The following is a 16947-nucleotide window of genomic DNA, read 5'->3' as shown; positions in this document are numbered from 1 at the left end:
TCAATTAATTTTTAAAAAGACAAAGAGCCTCAAATTGTTGGGTTTTTTTTTTTACTTCTTTTCACAAAACAAAAGACTATGAGCCACTAGTTTACCAGCAAAAAAATGTTTAGTCTAGGCTAAAGGACATAGTTAGATAATACATTACAAGCAAGGCAAAGCACATACACAAGGCACAGTTTGCAAAACAATCATTTCCAGGAAGATTAAAAAATAAGCTTCACCTTCTGCTAAACACCTTAAACTTCAGAGTAGGCTGAGGCTTCAGACAATCATGGTTTCCATCAACCAGGAACCACGTCCTTCTAGCAATGACTGAAATCCTTCAATATGCCAATCAATCTGCTATCTAAGTGATGTGGGCATTGTTTCCAACAAAGTGGATCCCAAGCCCTCCATGCCTTTCGATTCTGTACAACTTTCACTCATGTCCTCCTTAAAAATCCAACAGAGATGGTCCATACAATGTGCTAGAGGCCTTCCTTACTTTTCTCTTGACATTGCATACACCAGCAAGAAAGCATGTAGGCCATCAATCGATTACTCCTAGCTAGGATGACTCCATCAAAATTTCCAGGAGCAACAGGCATATCCTTTCCCCTACATTCTCAGACAACGTGTACATATGGTACAAAAAGTTCTGTGAGATCACTTTTTTAAAATGAGAACAAAACCAAAACACACATAAAGAATAAATGGAAAGCAAAATGAAATAGCTTATAATTCAAATAATAGGATATATATGGATTATGTGTGTGTTTGTAGTCAAATCGATGCTACCTAAAGAGAAATGACTGAAGAGTTTGAAAAATGCAATTCATTAAGAATCTTACTCAAGCTCCAGAAGCAAAATGAAATAAGCTGAATCACAACTACAAGCATTTATCATGTGAGAACAGATTTAGCTGAATTGGCTGGCTCAAGACCACAAACCTAGCCAATGGACATGCTAGGACAAACAAAAATGTTCAATAGCTTTTGTGCCTGTTGTTTTATGAAGAACACTGGACTTGGGAATCAGAAGCCCTGGGTTCATGATACAGCTCTATTCCTTTACTGGCCACATAACCCTGGACAAGTCACTTAATCTCTGTGAGCCCCAATTTCTTTAAGTATAAAATAATCACACTTTTACTATCAATTTCACTGGGCTGTTGTAAGGAAAGCACTTAGGGGCCTATAAAACACTATGTAAATATGAGCTATTATAATTACCCTCTCCCACACATACAGGAAAGAAATTTAAATTGTTTCTGAAAAATCTGGTTGTCCTTCAGAGTACAGATCTTGCCTCCCTCTTCCTTCCATGAAAATATTCTTCATGAAACTGTAGTCCCTCCCCTACAAAACATGACTTTTTCCTCTCTGGGAGACAACAGTGGGTCATCTTACCTGATATGAGCCGGCGTGGTACCACAACAACCACCTACAACATTGACCAAACCATCCAATGCAAAGTTCTGTCAACAGAGGCAGAAGATCGTGAAGAGTTAGTTTGAATTCCAGAATTTACCCCTCAATCAAACAGGCTCAAAAAAAGACCTCCACCTGCTAAGTTTCTAGGCAGAACACTCTAAGAAGGTTCAAAGAAGAACCGGTGAAGTATTTAACTCTGGAAGGAAATGCTAACACATGTCCTTCCCATCTGATTTTGAAAGCGGAGGAGAGCCAGGGTTATTTGAAATCTGCTGCAGTACCAAAAAAAATTTGCAGTGAGAAATTATTCTGTCAGTCTATCCCAGCAGTTTTTTAAACCTACGGTGAGGAGGCTTAGACAGAATAAAAAATTCCTTAGGTAAAAACCATTACTAACTCTACCAGGAAATCTCTTATTTAAATTCTTGGCATTTATTACAACAAAGGATCGCAAATATTTTATCCTAATATCCCTGTCTGGGCTGCCTTCCCATATGAAGTTCTTTAGGAGGCAAAGACCACAATGCAGGGAAAAAAGACACTTTTTCTTCGTTATCTGTCTAACAGACTTCTCCTTTAAGAAACGAGCTTAAGTATTATTCTGACTCATCAACACTTCCTAAGCCAAGTTTTGTATTTGTTTGTTTTCAGCAAAGCTGTTTTTATAAGTGCCTCTCCATAAGCAAAGATGAACAACTTCTCAGCATGACATTATGGATAAAAATCTGGAGTCCAGGAGACCTACATTCAAATTCCACCACCTCTGCTACATTCTGGCTGCATGGCTCCACACAAATCACCTAACCTCTCAGGACACCCAACAAGCCACGTTTGCTCCCACTAAAACACTTTAATGGAAACATCTAGCCTTCAGTCAGGGAGCAGGCCTTGGAGTCAGAAAGATCAATCAATCAACATTTATTAAGCACTACTATGTCCCACAGGCAGTGCTAAGGCTGGGGCTACAAAAGGAGGCAAAGGACACTGCTCTCAAGGAGCTCAGCTTCAGGCCTGCATGACCAGGGCACATTTCTTAACCTCTCAGTACCTCAAAGCAACACTCTAAGACTGCCATTAGTACTGGTTTCCTTTTTCCTATCTCCAGAGCTAAGCAAATGGTCCCACAAGTAGTAGTTGCTTAATTAATATTGGTTCAAATGGAAAAAGAAAATACTTTCATTGAGAGGGGGCTTGGTATGATCCTAAAACTTAGGAAAATTAGTTTCTGTTTCTAGATCTGCCACTACCGAGCTATCGACAAGCCAATGAACTTCTCTGGGCCTCAGTTTCTTCATCTGTAAATGAGGAAGTCTGACTAGATGCCCTTTATGGTCCCTTCCAGCTCTAACAATCTATGGCCCCTAAGAACCAAAAATTAAGGAAAAAGTTCAGACCTTCATATGCATGGCAGTCATTTCAGGTGTTTCATCATACTCGCCAAAGGTATTGGGAAGACCTAGAAAAACATTTTAAAATTGAGTATTAGAATATAATTCATAAGACTGAAATATTCCTATCTGTTGACTCAGAGACCTCACTACTAGGTATATACCCTAAGGAGGTATTGATCAAAAAAAAAAAAAGGTTCCATCTACACCAAAATATTTATAGCAACTTTTTGTAGTAGAAAAGCACAGGAAATTAATCAGATGCCCATTGATTGGGGAATAGTAGTTAACCAAAATATGTAGTATACGACTGTCACTGAATATTACTGTGCAATAAGAAACCCTGAATATGAAGATTACAGAGAAGGTTACTATCATCATACTGATTACTATCATCATATTAGATATGATCATAATAATCATAGTAACTGATGCAAAGTTAAATAAGCTGAACCAGTAAAATAATATACACAAAGACTATGACAATGGAAATGGAAATAAAAATAATAACTAAAACGGAATACTATAAAAATGGTGGTCAAGTTTGGCAATAAAGAGGTATGAATAGGGGCAGCTAGGTGGTGCAGTGGATAGAGGTCTGGCCTTGGAGACAGGAGGATCTGAGTTTAAATCCAGCCTCAGACACTTGACACTTAATAGCTGTGTAACCCTGGGCAAGTCACTTAACCCCACAGTCCACCAAAAAACAAAAATAAACAAAAAAAACAACAACAACAAAAAAAGAGATATGAGAATGCACCTCCTTCCTTTCTTTGAAGAGCTGGGGAAGTATATGTGTGGAATGCTATATATACTGTTCTGTTTTTCTCTTTTTCAATCCTTGTTATAGGAGATGGCTCTCTGAAAGGTGGTGGGGGTAGGATATATTGGGATATAAAAGGGTAGGATATAAAAATGAAAGATAAAATTTTTTTTAAAAACTACACATAAGCAACACATTACCACTGTAAAAGCTCTAAATGAAAAATAAAAAATGTCTCCCTGACTACAATAGTAATTATTTGGGGAGGGAGACAGAAGGGAACCCATAAGCATAAAAGTATGCCATTAGCATTTTTTAAAAATATAAAGATATGTCACAAAAAAAAGTATTTTATTCCCTATTTTCATCCCAGGAAATTAAAAGTTCAAGGAAAGTCCAGAAAGAAAAAAAGCAAAGCTTCAAGCATAAAGAAAAGTATTGGTCTCTTCCTCTCTCCCTCCCTGGAAATTATTCTTTCAAAATGACAGCTGTATTGTTCCACAGCTGCTTGGGGGCGAAATCACTATTTCTGTTTTGAACTAATGAGCATCTGGTATATTGCAAATAAATAAAAACTCATTAGTTTTATTTCAATTAAATCTCCCCAAGCACGAATTTGGCCTCCAACTATCTGCTTCTAGGTATCATTTGTTATTCTCTTCTGCAAACTTTGAGTTCTCTAACTCCTAGTAAGAAATAAAATAAAACTGAAAAAATCTGCAGATTTCTTAAAAAGACCTAAGGACCAGTTGGGCTTCAGAAACTTATTTTTTTAAGTTCATCAGGCAGAATCTCCTACAAAAAGAGAGTTGGATTGTGTGACTTTCCAACTCTAACATCCATCCTCTGAGTCTACAAAATAAACTTATGCCCCAAAGAAGTATCTATTAGCCAATTCTTAATTACTTAGGAACTGGTTACATGATATATAAATAATTCATACAAGGCACACTGACAAGTTATGGTGAGCCCCAAAAATAAACAAGACAAAAACAAATCCTGAAACATGAGAAATAAATGCACAGTTTTATTTTTTTATAAAAGAAAAGAAAAAGGAGAGACTTTTTCCATTAGCACAAAGACGGATAGGCAAGGGTGATTTCTCTATTGCTGAGCTTTGTTTCTGGAAGCCATGCCCAATTTGGCAGCTTCGGGGTGATTTTTGATGCTTCTTCAACACAGAGATAGTCAATGGCGTAAGCTTCTTAAAGGACACAATTGGACTAGACCCTGTAAACGACATTTCTAATCTCAAATCATCCCATCAGCCCCTTTGCTCCTCTGTCTCTCATTAAACTATCTGTATGTATAGGTACTCATTAAAACACACCTGCATTGGGATAACAGAGGACATATGCTGTCGTACACTTGCCAATGGTTTCAATGAAAGGTCTCATTTCCTCGGCACCTAAAGCACAGTTTAATCCAATGCTGGTGGAAAACAAAATAAGAGATTACAGGCCTGCATTTCACATCAGAACATCATGTCTGCCTTAAATGAAGGTCTTGTCAGGTCCCTCCACTATCCAAAAACCTTTGGTGGTACTGCACCACCCATGAAAAACAGTCTTACCTAGAATTCAAGGCCCTCTACCAACCTTCCTCCAATCTACCTTTCCAGTCTAAAATAACACTCTCGACATTTATTAAATGCTTACATATACAAAGAGATATACCATACACCAGGGAGATAAAGATGCAGATAAGACACAGCCCCTGCCCTCAAGGAGCTTAGAATCTACTAAGAGATAAAACACAAATACAGATGTTATATGACATTGTATATTATGATAAAAAGCAGTGGTGTCAAACTCAAATAAAAACAGGGCCCAATAAACCACACACAGACTTTTGTGGGAACATATTGACTCCAAAAAACCACATATTATTATGTTTTATTATATTTTAAAATTTTTATTGTTAAATACTTTCCAATTTCATTTTTATATAGTTTGGCCACATAGTAGTCCCATGTTTGACATGTCTGGTTAAGAGAATAACAAAAGAAAGCTCTATAAAGGGACCAAGAGAACCCCAATAAAATGTAAATTCCTTGAGAGCAAGATCTGTTTTATTTTTCTCTATATATTAGCAGTGAATGAAGTAGGCACCTCATAAATGCTTATTGATTGCTGGACGACAGGCATTTGAGCTGGGTTTTAATGACTAACAGGTATTCATAAGCATACAAAGACATTCCAGAAAAAGGCTGATATCAGCCCAAGCTAAGACAGCAGAGTGAGAGCACAGTACGTATTGTCTGGATGGAACAAGGAGTGTGTGCAGGGACATAAGACAAGAAAGGTAGTTCAGGAGTGCAGGGCGTGTACAGGAAATAAACCCATAAAGGTAGAGGGCCATATTGAGGAGGGTTGAATATTATTAGGATGGCAAAGGGGGAACCACTAAAGAATTTTGAGCAGAGAAGTAATATTACCAGATCTCAGAATAGGAAAGATGATTTTAACAGTGAGTGGTATAAAATATAGATAAGGGGCAATTAAACTGAAGACCAAAATGGGGGAGCCAATAAAACAGGAGGCAAGTTGGTGTCACACAGGCTACTCCAGGGGACGAATTAAAGGTACAACCCAGGGCTCCAAGCAGTATCGAGATGATGGTGTTCAGTTCACATATTTCCCCAGCTGTCCTTTGCTGCTTGACTGAGGAAGAAAGTAAGGCTCTCTTTTAGATGTCTTTCAGTTTTGTCCCAGCAAATGTAAGTTTTATCTCAGACTCCTCATTTCCATTCACATACTCCATCTTCTCATCCAATCTGGCTACTCTCTATTCCCTAATCCTGCCCTGCCCTCTCCTGGTTTCTGTGCCTTTTTCATGCACCCTCTCCCATGTCTGGAATGGCTTCTTCCCACATCTCTGTGTGTTATAAAAAAAAAAAAATCCTTTACTTCCTTCTAGGATCAGATACTTTCTCTTCTCCCTCCTCCAACCTCTCATTCCTCTGGAACTCTCCAAAGCACTCACCATATTTTAGCTTATATTATAGTTATTTATGTGCATTGTTTATCTCCCGATGGATTGCAAATTCCTTAGGGACAGACACTGGGTTTCTTATTTTATCTTTTTCCTTCAAGCTAAATATTCATCATTAGTAATAATGATGAAGAAATAGCAAAGTACAAGGAAGGAGCTAGCACCTTAATTCAAGTGATTCTTCCGTTAAAAAAGCATTGTAGTCTGGTTAAGTTGTCTTAAACTTGGAGTCAGGAAAGATCTGGGTTTGAATCTCAGCTCAGATGCTTACTATCTGTGTGACAACAAGCAACTCCCTTAATCTCTCTAAGCCTCAGTTTCTCCATCTATAAGACAGCGAGGAGTTTGCTGAATTGCTTCTTTTCTTTCTTTCTTAATTTTTCTTCCAAGATCAGCTTGATGGGGAGTGGAGGGAGGGACAGATATATTCAGAAATGAATGTGACATAACAAGGAAAGGCATGCTTTGTTTCCCTCCCATCTAGCCTCTTAGGACTTGTATTGTTTTCTACCATTAGAATGTAAGCTCTCAAAAAAAAAAAAAAAAGAATGTAAGCTCTGCAAGGGGAGGGACTGTCTTGTAATTGTATCCTCAGCTGTGCCACCACCTGGCATAGATTAATCTCTTAATAAATCTATCAATAAAGATGATTTTTTTTTTAATGGAGAGAGGCATGGTAATTTTGAGTAGGATGTAAAACATTACCAGTAAAGAATTACATAAGTGAAGCAATATAAATGACATCATCAGAGAGACGTGTGACTGGGAAAGGGGGACTAGATATGAAGCATAAACTAGGAATAACTGACAAACAGCCCAGTGCTCCAGGGATACCCACTGTATGACATCAGAACCACTAGAAGACCCCAAGGAATTGAGAAGCAGGGTAACTTGTTGTTTGTCCTTCCTTCTCAAAGAGGACCATGACATCAGGAAGGTGATGTCATGACTTGAAAGTGAACTGGATTTAAGTGAGGAGGGCCATGAAAAGTTGAGGAATTAGGAAACAATGCGGTCAAAAGTCCCATAGAATGAGAGGACACAGATGGGTTGTGATCTGCACCCTTGGCAGAAGTATCTACATCAAAGAAATCAGACACATTCGTGTTCTGAAATAAGTCTATCAGAGAGAAGCCTTCTGGGAGCATAGCGGGGAGGGGAGACAAAAATCAGAAAAGCTCAGCACAGATTTCCATGGCCCCTAAAACCACACCCAGTCACCTGCTAGAGTGAAAAAAAAGAAAAGAAAGCTGGAATAGACCCAAGAGACGACTGAAGTAAAATGGAGAAAATAATACTGCAGCATTTACACAACAAGGATTGCAAAGCTCATTACATATGTTAATCTCATTTGATTCTCACCAGAAAATTAGTAAGAAGGTAGGTGGTAAAGCCAAGAAAAGGTCACAATAAGTGACCCTTTATTTATTTACACAGTAAATATCTGAGACAGGACGCGAACTCAGGTCATCCTGGCTCCAAATTCACCCTTCTATCTACTGAGCCACTTAGTTATTGGAAAATACGGAGGTGATCCCCTCTTGCTGACCAGTCGGTCAGTCAGTCAGTCAGTCAGTCAATAAATATTTGTTAAGGACCTGCTATGTGCTAGGCACTGCACTAAGCACAGAGGATACAAAGAAAAGTAAAAGACAGTCAGTCCTGGTCCTCAAGTAGCTCACAACTTAATGGAGAAGACAACAAACAAGTATATAAAAACAAGCTTTACATCTGGTATTTAGGAAATAATAAAGAGAAGGAAGGCACTAAAATTTTAAGAAGAGTTGGTTGGGAAAATCTTCTCAAAGATGGGATTTTAGTGGCAACTTGAAGGAGCCAGAGGAGGGAGAATATTCCAGGCATGGGGGACAGCCAGAGAAAATGCCTGGAGCAGAGAGATGGGGTTGTCTTGTAGGAGGCCAGTGTCACTGGATCAAAGACTACATGGTGGGGAGTGAGGCTGGAAAGGTAGGAGGAGGCTAGGGGATGAAGGGTTCTGAACATCAAAAAGAGGATTTTATATTTGATCCTGGAACCAACAGGAAGTCACTGGAGTTTAGGGATGGGGGGGGGTCATGGACGGACCTGTGCTTTAAGAAAATCATTTTGGTGGCTGAATGGAGGACAGATTAGAATAGGAAAGAGATACAAGGCAGGCAGACCCATCAGCAGGAGATTACAATGGTCCAGGTGTGAGGTGGTAAGGGCTTGCACCAGGTGGCAGTGTCAGGAGAAAAAAACATGAGAAATACTCTGTTCCCTGGCCTAAATATGCTCTCATCAAAAAGTAGCTGGTTTACATACATTTCAATTCAATAAACAGCAAGTGTGCAAACTATCTGTTATCTGAAATGGATCTATGGGAAAGAGAGGGGGAGGGATGTTGGGGAAACTGATGATGTAAAAAACAAGACACCAATAAAAACTTAAGGCATACACTAAACGTGTAATGCACTCAGTAGGTGCTAGGAACAAAGACAAAGATGAATAACAGTCTCTTCCCTCTGAACAAAGAAAACTGAGTGAAAAAAAGACTATTCTCTCACCATAGTGGTTCTGCATGGGTCACGCTGATGACAAATGCCTCTCCCGTCTGTCCAGAAAGAGTTCGCCCACTCTTATCCACAATAGTCCCTGAAACCTGGATTTTAAAAAGCAGGGTCAAATTTAAAACTACAAATACAACATGTCATAAGCATACTCTCTGCATTTGTTTCAATAAAAGGATAAGATCCCTGAACTCAAAGAAAATACTTCTATGCTAAGGCCAGCCTTAAAATATACCATAAAAGAAGGACTGTGACCCTACTTTTCCCTCTTCCTCCACCCCAGTTTCTGTCATAAAACCTCACTGCTTTAGGGACAAAAGATTCACCATTTGTCAGACCAGAGGGAAGAGGGCCCAGACAGGACAGACACAGGTCCCATAAGATGAAGTCTTTCCATTCCCACACCTGCCCTCAATTCAAAGAGAAGAACAAAATGTATCTTCTGAGAAACAAATAAACTTTTTAACTTACAAAGATAGGCCGGCGATCATAACCCTCTTCAAAGAGTTTCTGGAGTGCAAACAAGGCTGCCTATAGGAAAACAAGATTTTTGAGCTTCACTTCAAGGTCAAATCAATCTAGTCAGTAGCAGAGAATGAGTTTCTGATTCTAAAAGCCTCAGCTCTTTTTTTTATATTACTTCCATGTGTAATGATTGCAAGTCCTCTGAAGGCAGAGATGGATCACATCTTTAACATCTCAAGTTATCCATCTTGATCAACTGTAAATGACTTAGCTATTCTCAGCAATACAATGATCCAAGACAACTCCGAAGGACTTATGATGAAAAATGCTATCTATCCCCATTAAAGAACCGATACAGTCTGAATACAGATTGAAGCATACCGTTTTTACTTTATTTTTCTTGGGTTTTTTTGTCTGTTTTCTTTTACAACATGACTAATATGGAAATATGTTTTGCATGAACACACAGGTATAACCTATATCAAGTTGTTTGCCTTCTCAATGAGGGGGGTGGGGAAGGATAGAAAGAATCTAGAACTCAAAATTTTAAAAATGAATGTTAAAAATTATTTTTCCATGTAATTGGGCAGAAATAAAATACTAAATTAAAAAAAAATAAAGTTAACCATCTTGGAGATGAGCCACATATGGGAAATGGACCAATCATAAGAAACTAATGAACATTTGAAGAACAATGTTCCACGTCCACCCATTTCCTACTAAAACAAGGTAAAAGTGAGAAAAACCTGGGAAATTGGGATGTCATCCTCTCTTGCTGTCCATAAGAAAACATAACCCTTTCTTCCCTGGGCTACATGCTGCTATCTTCAGAAAGCAGCTAGCTTACATACAGTTCAATTCAATAAACACTTTTAAAGTGCATGCTATATGTAAGGCACTGTCCTAAGCATATGGGGAGAATTCAAGAGTGCTAGGGTTCAGTTACGTTGAGTGCAAGAATTGTAATGCCACAACAGAACGTATACTCTAAGTTTCAGGGAGAAGGAGGCATAGAAGGGACGAGTGACAATACTTCACCAAAAATTCAGGGAAGCAATATTTATCAAGCATCCCTGGGTACTCTGCACGGTACTAAGTGTATAGGGATTTGTAGAGTATCAATCGGTCTCTTGTCTTCAGGGAGATACAGAAAACTGTAACTAATATGACTGCCAACATAACTACTGACAATTATAACTTTTACATATTGCAAATTTATATCATACATCTCAAGCATGACCACTGTGGATATTAAAACAAAATAAATGCTGGCTGAAATTTCACCCCCAGAAAGATCATTTCCTCTTGAAAATCTAAAAAAAAGCTCTTCTTTTTCCCCTGCCCACAGACACCTCACACACACACAAACATATCTAAAAAACAAGTCACTCTGCTTTCTATATCTCTCTATATAATACATACATAGGACTAGAGATCTAGAGCTGGAAGAAACCATCTCTGAGGCAATCTACTCTAGCCCCATCATTTTACAGATGAAGAAATTGAGGCCCAAAGGAATTAAGTGACTTACCTAGAGTGAGCTAGGTAGTAAGAATAAAAGGTAGTGTTAGAAGCCAAATGTTCTGACTTCAGAGCATGTACTCCTTTCCATAGTACCACACAGCTTCCAAAGGACAAGACTCAAAAAATTACTGTGATCTCTGAAGGCGGGAACAGGAGCATGGCATTTGGATCAAGGGAGGGAATACCTGCTCCTGCTACACTCTGAACCCACAATCTGGCCACATCTGGAGAGATCCACTTCTGGGTATGTTTTCAGGTGTTCAACCACAGAACCACAAGCTGTCTCAAAGAGTTCAGGCAGAGCCTAAGTAACCATTTATCAGATATACTACATAAAACATTCCTATATTGTACAAGAGGTTGAATCTGATGACTTCTAAGGTCCCTTCCAATGTTAAAATTTTATGATTTAAGTTCTCTTTCCACAGAACTTAGGAAGTATGTCTGCATGGAAAGATACTATGACTGGCATATACTGCAATTCAATACAAATTTCAATATGGAATAAAATGTCTCAGTCATCACATTTGTAGAACACAAGGCTTTGAAGTGCATCCTATCATCTGAGCCTTATAATAACTCTAGTGAGGTAGGCAGGGAGGGAATTATTTCCTCCTATATTTACAGGTAAGGAAATAGAGGCTCACACTCACTTGTCCAAGGTTTCATAATTAGTTTATTAAGTGACCAGGACTAGAACCTAAATGTCTTCTGACTCCTCCTAATTTAAGGCTTTTTCAAGTATATTACCTCAAGCAAAAAAAAAAATCAAATATTAATAGCAGCATTTTTTTTATGATAGTAAAAAAGAAAACCAGAAACAAAGGAGGTGGGCACGACTGGGGAATGACTGAACACACTGTGGGATATGAATGTAATAGAATTTGTCATTGTTGTTCAAGTTGTGTTTCACTATACCGTCCATGGGGTTTTCTTGGCAAAGATACTAGAGTGATTTGCCATTTCCTTCTCCAGTGGATTAAAGCAAACAGAGGCTAAGTGACTTGCCCAGGGTCACACAGCTAGGAAGTGCCTGAGGCCAGACTTGAACTCAGGTCTTCCTGACTCCAGGACCAGTGCTCTATCCACTGAGCCACCTTGCTGCCTATGTAATGGAGTATTATAGAATTAAAGAAAAAAACGGATATAAGAAATTCAAAGAATCACAGGAAAACTTCTAATGAATTGATGATACAACTTAAGCAAAACCAGGAGAAGAATAAATATAATGACTAAAATAATGAAAAAAGAAAACAACACTAAGGAGAGGCCAAATTCTAATTTCAAGGACCATTCTTGGTCCCAAAAAACAGATAATGAAGCATGGATTTGGTGCCAAAGAACTTGGGTTCAAATTCTATCTCTATCGCTATATGTGTGACTTTGAACAAAGGGGGTTGGCCTATAGAGCAGCTACAAACCTAGGCTTCCGTGACCCTCCTCTCCTTCAGAAGAGAGGTGAGGGATCAGGGACAAAGCGTACAATACGTACTGTACACTACCTCCACAATCTACTCAGAGTGTACCCTGTGCACTGAGTCAAACTCGGTCTCTGGAGGTCAGAGTTCCGTTTCATCTTCAAATCCAGTGACTGGGTCACAGATACTTAGAAAGTGTTGTTATTCATCTTAGAAATGATTATTCATCTTCCTTAGCTTTTTTTGGTTGTTGTTGTTGAAAGGGATGGTCAAAGAAGAAAATTGAGGTGTATATACAGAAATGAAATAAGTGTAAAAAAGATATCAATAAAACTTTTTAAAACTTAATTCTGGAGGTTTTCAATATTTCCTCAAAATCTTTACTCTTATCTGTCTTAACAGCTCCAGTATATTAATGTACCAAAATGTGTTTAAACATTCCCCAATTATTGGACATTTTAGTTGCTTCCAATTATCTAAAGTTACAAACAATACTTTTGTGAATATCTTTGTAGAGTTAGGATTTTTTTTTGGCTTTTTGGTGAGCAGTTGGGGTTAAGTGACTTGTCGAGGGTCACACAGCTAATAAGTGTCAAGTTTCTAAGGCCACATTTGAACTCAGGTCCTCCTGACTTCAAGGCTAGAGCTCTATCTACTGTGCCACCTAGCTTCCCCCAAGGGTTTTTTTTTTAATATATTACTCTCATGGTATATGTTCAACAATAGATGTGGATGTAACTATGACTACATTCTGACTGGATCCATGATTTCATCAGCTGAGGAAGCTCCCCATGAAAAAATTCCCCTATGAATGTAGACTGGCACCTTATTTGTATCTTATAGTCTTAAGAGAGCTCCTTCAGAGACCTGCCCAAGAGCATACGGCTACCATGTGTCAGAGACAGACCTTGAACCCATCCTCCAAAACCAAGGCTGGCTCTCAATCCATTGTGCCACACTGCCTCTCAAGCATGAATACATAAGAGGAAAGTGAATAAGAATGAATGGACCAGAGAAAACTGATGGAAACAGAAAGCAAATGAAAAATTGTTATGACACTTTATGTAATAAATTTCATTTATTTCAATGTAAAAAGTGGCAAAGCAAGTTTAATTGATGATAATGAAGTTCAATATTGTTCATAATAAATCTTTTTTAAAAATTAGCTGGTTTTTTTGAAAAGGTGTGACAGCTATAAGAAAACATAATATATCAATGTCAACTTTCAAAGTTGACCAAACAAGGAATGATTATTCACTTTACAAAAGGACTGAGTGCTTTATAAAAACCATTCCTTTAAATACCATGATCCTCCAATACATTTGTTGTTAGTAGCTATCTCCTTGACCAAAAGAAATGAATGTAATGCAACTAAAATGATAACTAAGTCAATAAGAAGATAAATAGGAAGCTAATTATAAATAAAAGAAAAAAGAAAAAAGAAAAAGAAAGGACTTTCCACAAAGAAGTAACCTAGTAATACATCTCTTTCAGAAAACGGGAGATAAACTTGAATTGAAAGCTATTAGACCCCTTTAATGAAAAAAGCTGCATCACTTTGATAGATCTGAGATTTCCATGTGATGGGTTCACCTCCACTAGTTTAACCCATGTTTTATCATGTTTATACTCTAAAATTTAAGGAGAAATTGTTTTTGGGGAAATTTGTTTTCTGGTCTCTATTACATATTCATGATAATAACATTTTACATATTTATTACATATTTATGATAATAACAATTTACAGAGGATGAAAACAAGGATGGTGCTTAACTCAATAAGCGGTATGAGTGCCTTCTTACTAAATTGAGAGGGTCTTTTCTCCTTCCTGCAACCAAATTTTCCTCCCTAAACTCACCTTAGCATTGGCAGTATCAAAAATAGTTTCTACCAATAAGATGTCAACTCCACCATCTAGAAGTCCTCTGGCTTGTTCGTGGTAAGCTTCAACTAGTTCATCAAAGGCTGAAAAACAGAAACCAAACAAGGCACATCAGTCATCAAATATTTACTGAACACCCACCACGTGGAGAGTCCTGAGTCTATCCCAGGGGAAAAAAAAAAAAAAACCTTCAGCATGAGTGAACCATGTATTTAAATTGCAGAGTTCAAGGGCATCACTACTCTTTGCAAGTCATAGGTATAAGATGGTGCAGAGACTTGTGATCCACCTGTGCAAACACAGAAAAACAAATATAAGGTCGCCTGCATAATCATTAGATGTGCAGGAGAGAATGACTAGCATTTGGGGCTTGCTCTTTCTGGCTATAAAATAGATTTTCTGCTTCATGTAAGAGATGGTTTTTAATAAATCAAGTAAGACCTGAGTACATAGGTAAAGCATAAGTACAATAGAAGTCTGCCAAATGGATTTACAGATAATATTGGTTGATGTGTCTTCTCAAACTTAACAGCTACATGCAATGAAAGCTCCATATGCCACAGAGAAACATAAAACAAGTAATATCACAAGGATACTGTTTGATCCCTTTAATCAGAATTATAAAGGGGGTCCCCTATATGATACAATATCACCAAGACGTTAGCTTGATCCCTTATCATCAGAATTATAAAGAGGGGGCTTCCCTATATGTTAAGGCACTGAGACCAAACTTAAAATGTTCAGTCACTTCAGCCCTGAGTCTGATTTCCTAGAAATTTCCTGTAAAATTGGAAAGAGCCTAATGTAACAGAAACCCCAAAAAACTGGGCCTGAGAAGAACTGGGTTTAAATCTTGACTCTGACCCTGACCATGTGACTTAAGTAAGCCATTTAACGCCTCTTAGCCTCAGCTTCCTTGTACCTAACAGGATTACTGTAAGGAAAGCACTTTGTAAATATGAGCAAATTAATGATATTAATAAGTGGAGCTGTAGGAGATCAAGAGTCCAAACATTTCTTTTGTCTTATTTGCTACATCCAAAGATTCTCCTTTTGCTCTTCATTGTGACAAGATAAGTGTTTATTAAAACAAATCAATGATGAATGAATTCTATCAGCCAGATCCTAGGTGGTGCAATGGACAGCGCACTAGACCTACAGCTGGGAAGACTCATCTTCCTGAGTTCAAATCTGGCCTCAGACACTTATCAGCTGTGTGACCCTGGACAAATCACTTAACCCTGTTTGCCTCAGATTCCTCATCTGTAAAATGAGCTAGAGGAGGAAATGGTAAACCACGCCAGTACCTTTGCCAAGAAAACCCCAAATGTGGTCATGAAGAGTCAGACACAACTAAACAACTAACCAACAACAAAGATTTAGGCCTCCAAGTCTTTTTCCTAAGCTGGTTCTGTTGCAACCACATTTTTTCCCAAGATGGCCTAGTAACAGGTAATCTCCTATATCACATCATTCTGGGAAATACCAAGTGCCTTCATCTCACCACTCCAATTCTGGTGAAGGAGCTACCTGGTGATCCCAGTCTTAGTTTGGATGGGTTTTTTTTTTTTGGTTTGTTAGTTTGTCTGGTTGGTTGGTTGGTTTTCTGGAGACAAGGCCTCTCTACCTTGCCCAGTCTGAAGTATGGCAGCCACTCATTGGTCCAATTCCACAAGTGAGAGGCCCAGGAGCTTTGATCTGCTCCATTTCTGACCTGAGCCATCTTGTCCCCTCCTCAGGCAGCCCAGTAGTCCCCCTACTGACATAGGCTTACCATATCAGTGCCACATTTAAAGTAAATACCCTATCAGCTTAGCCCTTATGAAGCTTAGGACACCTGAATTCAAGAGAAATGCCAACCTCAGTCCTCCTCACAGCAGGAATTTACAGGTGCCTGCCACCATGTCGAGTTGGATATTATAATAAATAGAGAAAGGAACTGGGGAAATACAAATCCTAAGTCCTGACCCTGTCTCCTACCCACCTCCTCCAGTACTCAGCCCCAAAATGCAAAGAAATTTTCTCAAGTTCTAATCCACAAACCAAAAATGAAGAGGGACATATCTGCTGCCCTGTTCAAAAACAAACTGTTACACTTCCCTTTACTGTCTATCTCACTTTCTTTTAAAAACAGTAAGAACATGAATGTTCTTTTACATCCTCTAGAATAATAAGAATGTTCTTTTGCATCCCCTACCTTTGGATGGCCCCTCAAACAACCATTAATTTTAGCCTGTTCAAATTCTCTACACTTTTAAAAATTGCCTTTGCTCATCTGGAAAAATGACTCAAGTTGGATTTAAGATCCCTACATGCTGACACCTCTACGAATAAATCACTTAACTGCCAAAAGAGAAAAGCTAGGTAAAACCCGAGGTGTGCTGGCAGACTGCTGGGGGAGATTCTGCAATGCCTACATGTCCTCACCATGTAACCTGCTCTAGTCATCTCCCTTCCTCAGGAAGCCCTGTAAATCTTAATCAAATGCATGAAAAATGAATTTACCCAAAACAGAGAGCTATTAACTCTTCAATCAACCTCAAAATCA

At 38.4% G+C, this 16947-nt stretch overlaps 1 protein-coding gene across 3 annotated transcripts in view; it reads right to left on the bottom strand.

Annotated features, from left to right (window-relative positions):
* LOC114049742 (methionine synthase) overlaps positions 1 to 16947 on the bottom strand; it is a 134202-nt gene that overhangs the window by 85029 nt on the left and 32226 nt on the right. For all 3 annotated transcript variants that reach the window (XM_027871131.1, XM_027871130.1, XM_027871132.1), the window contains exons 6-11: positions 14376 to 14482; positions 9582 to 9641; positions 9108 to 9202; positions 4898 to 4998; positions 2811 to 2872; positions 1393 to 1460 (exon numbers count right to left, since the gene is read on the bottom strand). In XM_027871131.1, coding sequence (XP_027726932.1) covers positions 1393 to 1460; positions 2811 to 2872; positions 4898 to 4998; positions 9108 to 9202; positions 9582 to 9641; positions 14376 to 14482 — 493 coding nt within the window. The remainder of the gene's footprint in view (positions 1 to 1392; positions 1461 to 2810; positions 2873 to 4897; positions 4999 to 9107; positions 9203 to 9581; positions 9642 to 14375; positions 14483 to 16947) is intronic.

The sequence above is a fragment of the Vombatus ursinus genome, unplaced genomic scaffold (genome assembly GCF_900497805.2).
Source record: "Vombatus ursinus unplaced genomic scaffold, bare-nosed wombat genome assembly UNPS02014798.1, whole genome shotgun sequence".
Taxonomy (NCBI): domain Eukaryota; kingdom Metazoa; phylum Chordata; class Mammalia; order Diprotodontia; family Vombatidae; genus Vombatus; species Vombatus ursinus.
Note: the sequence above shows the minus strand (reverse complement) of the source record. Positions and strands in the feature narration are given on the sequence as shown.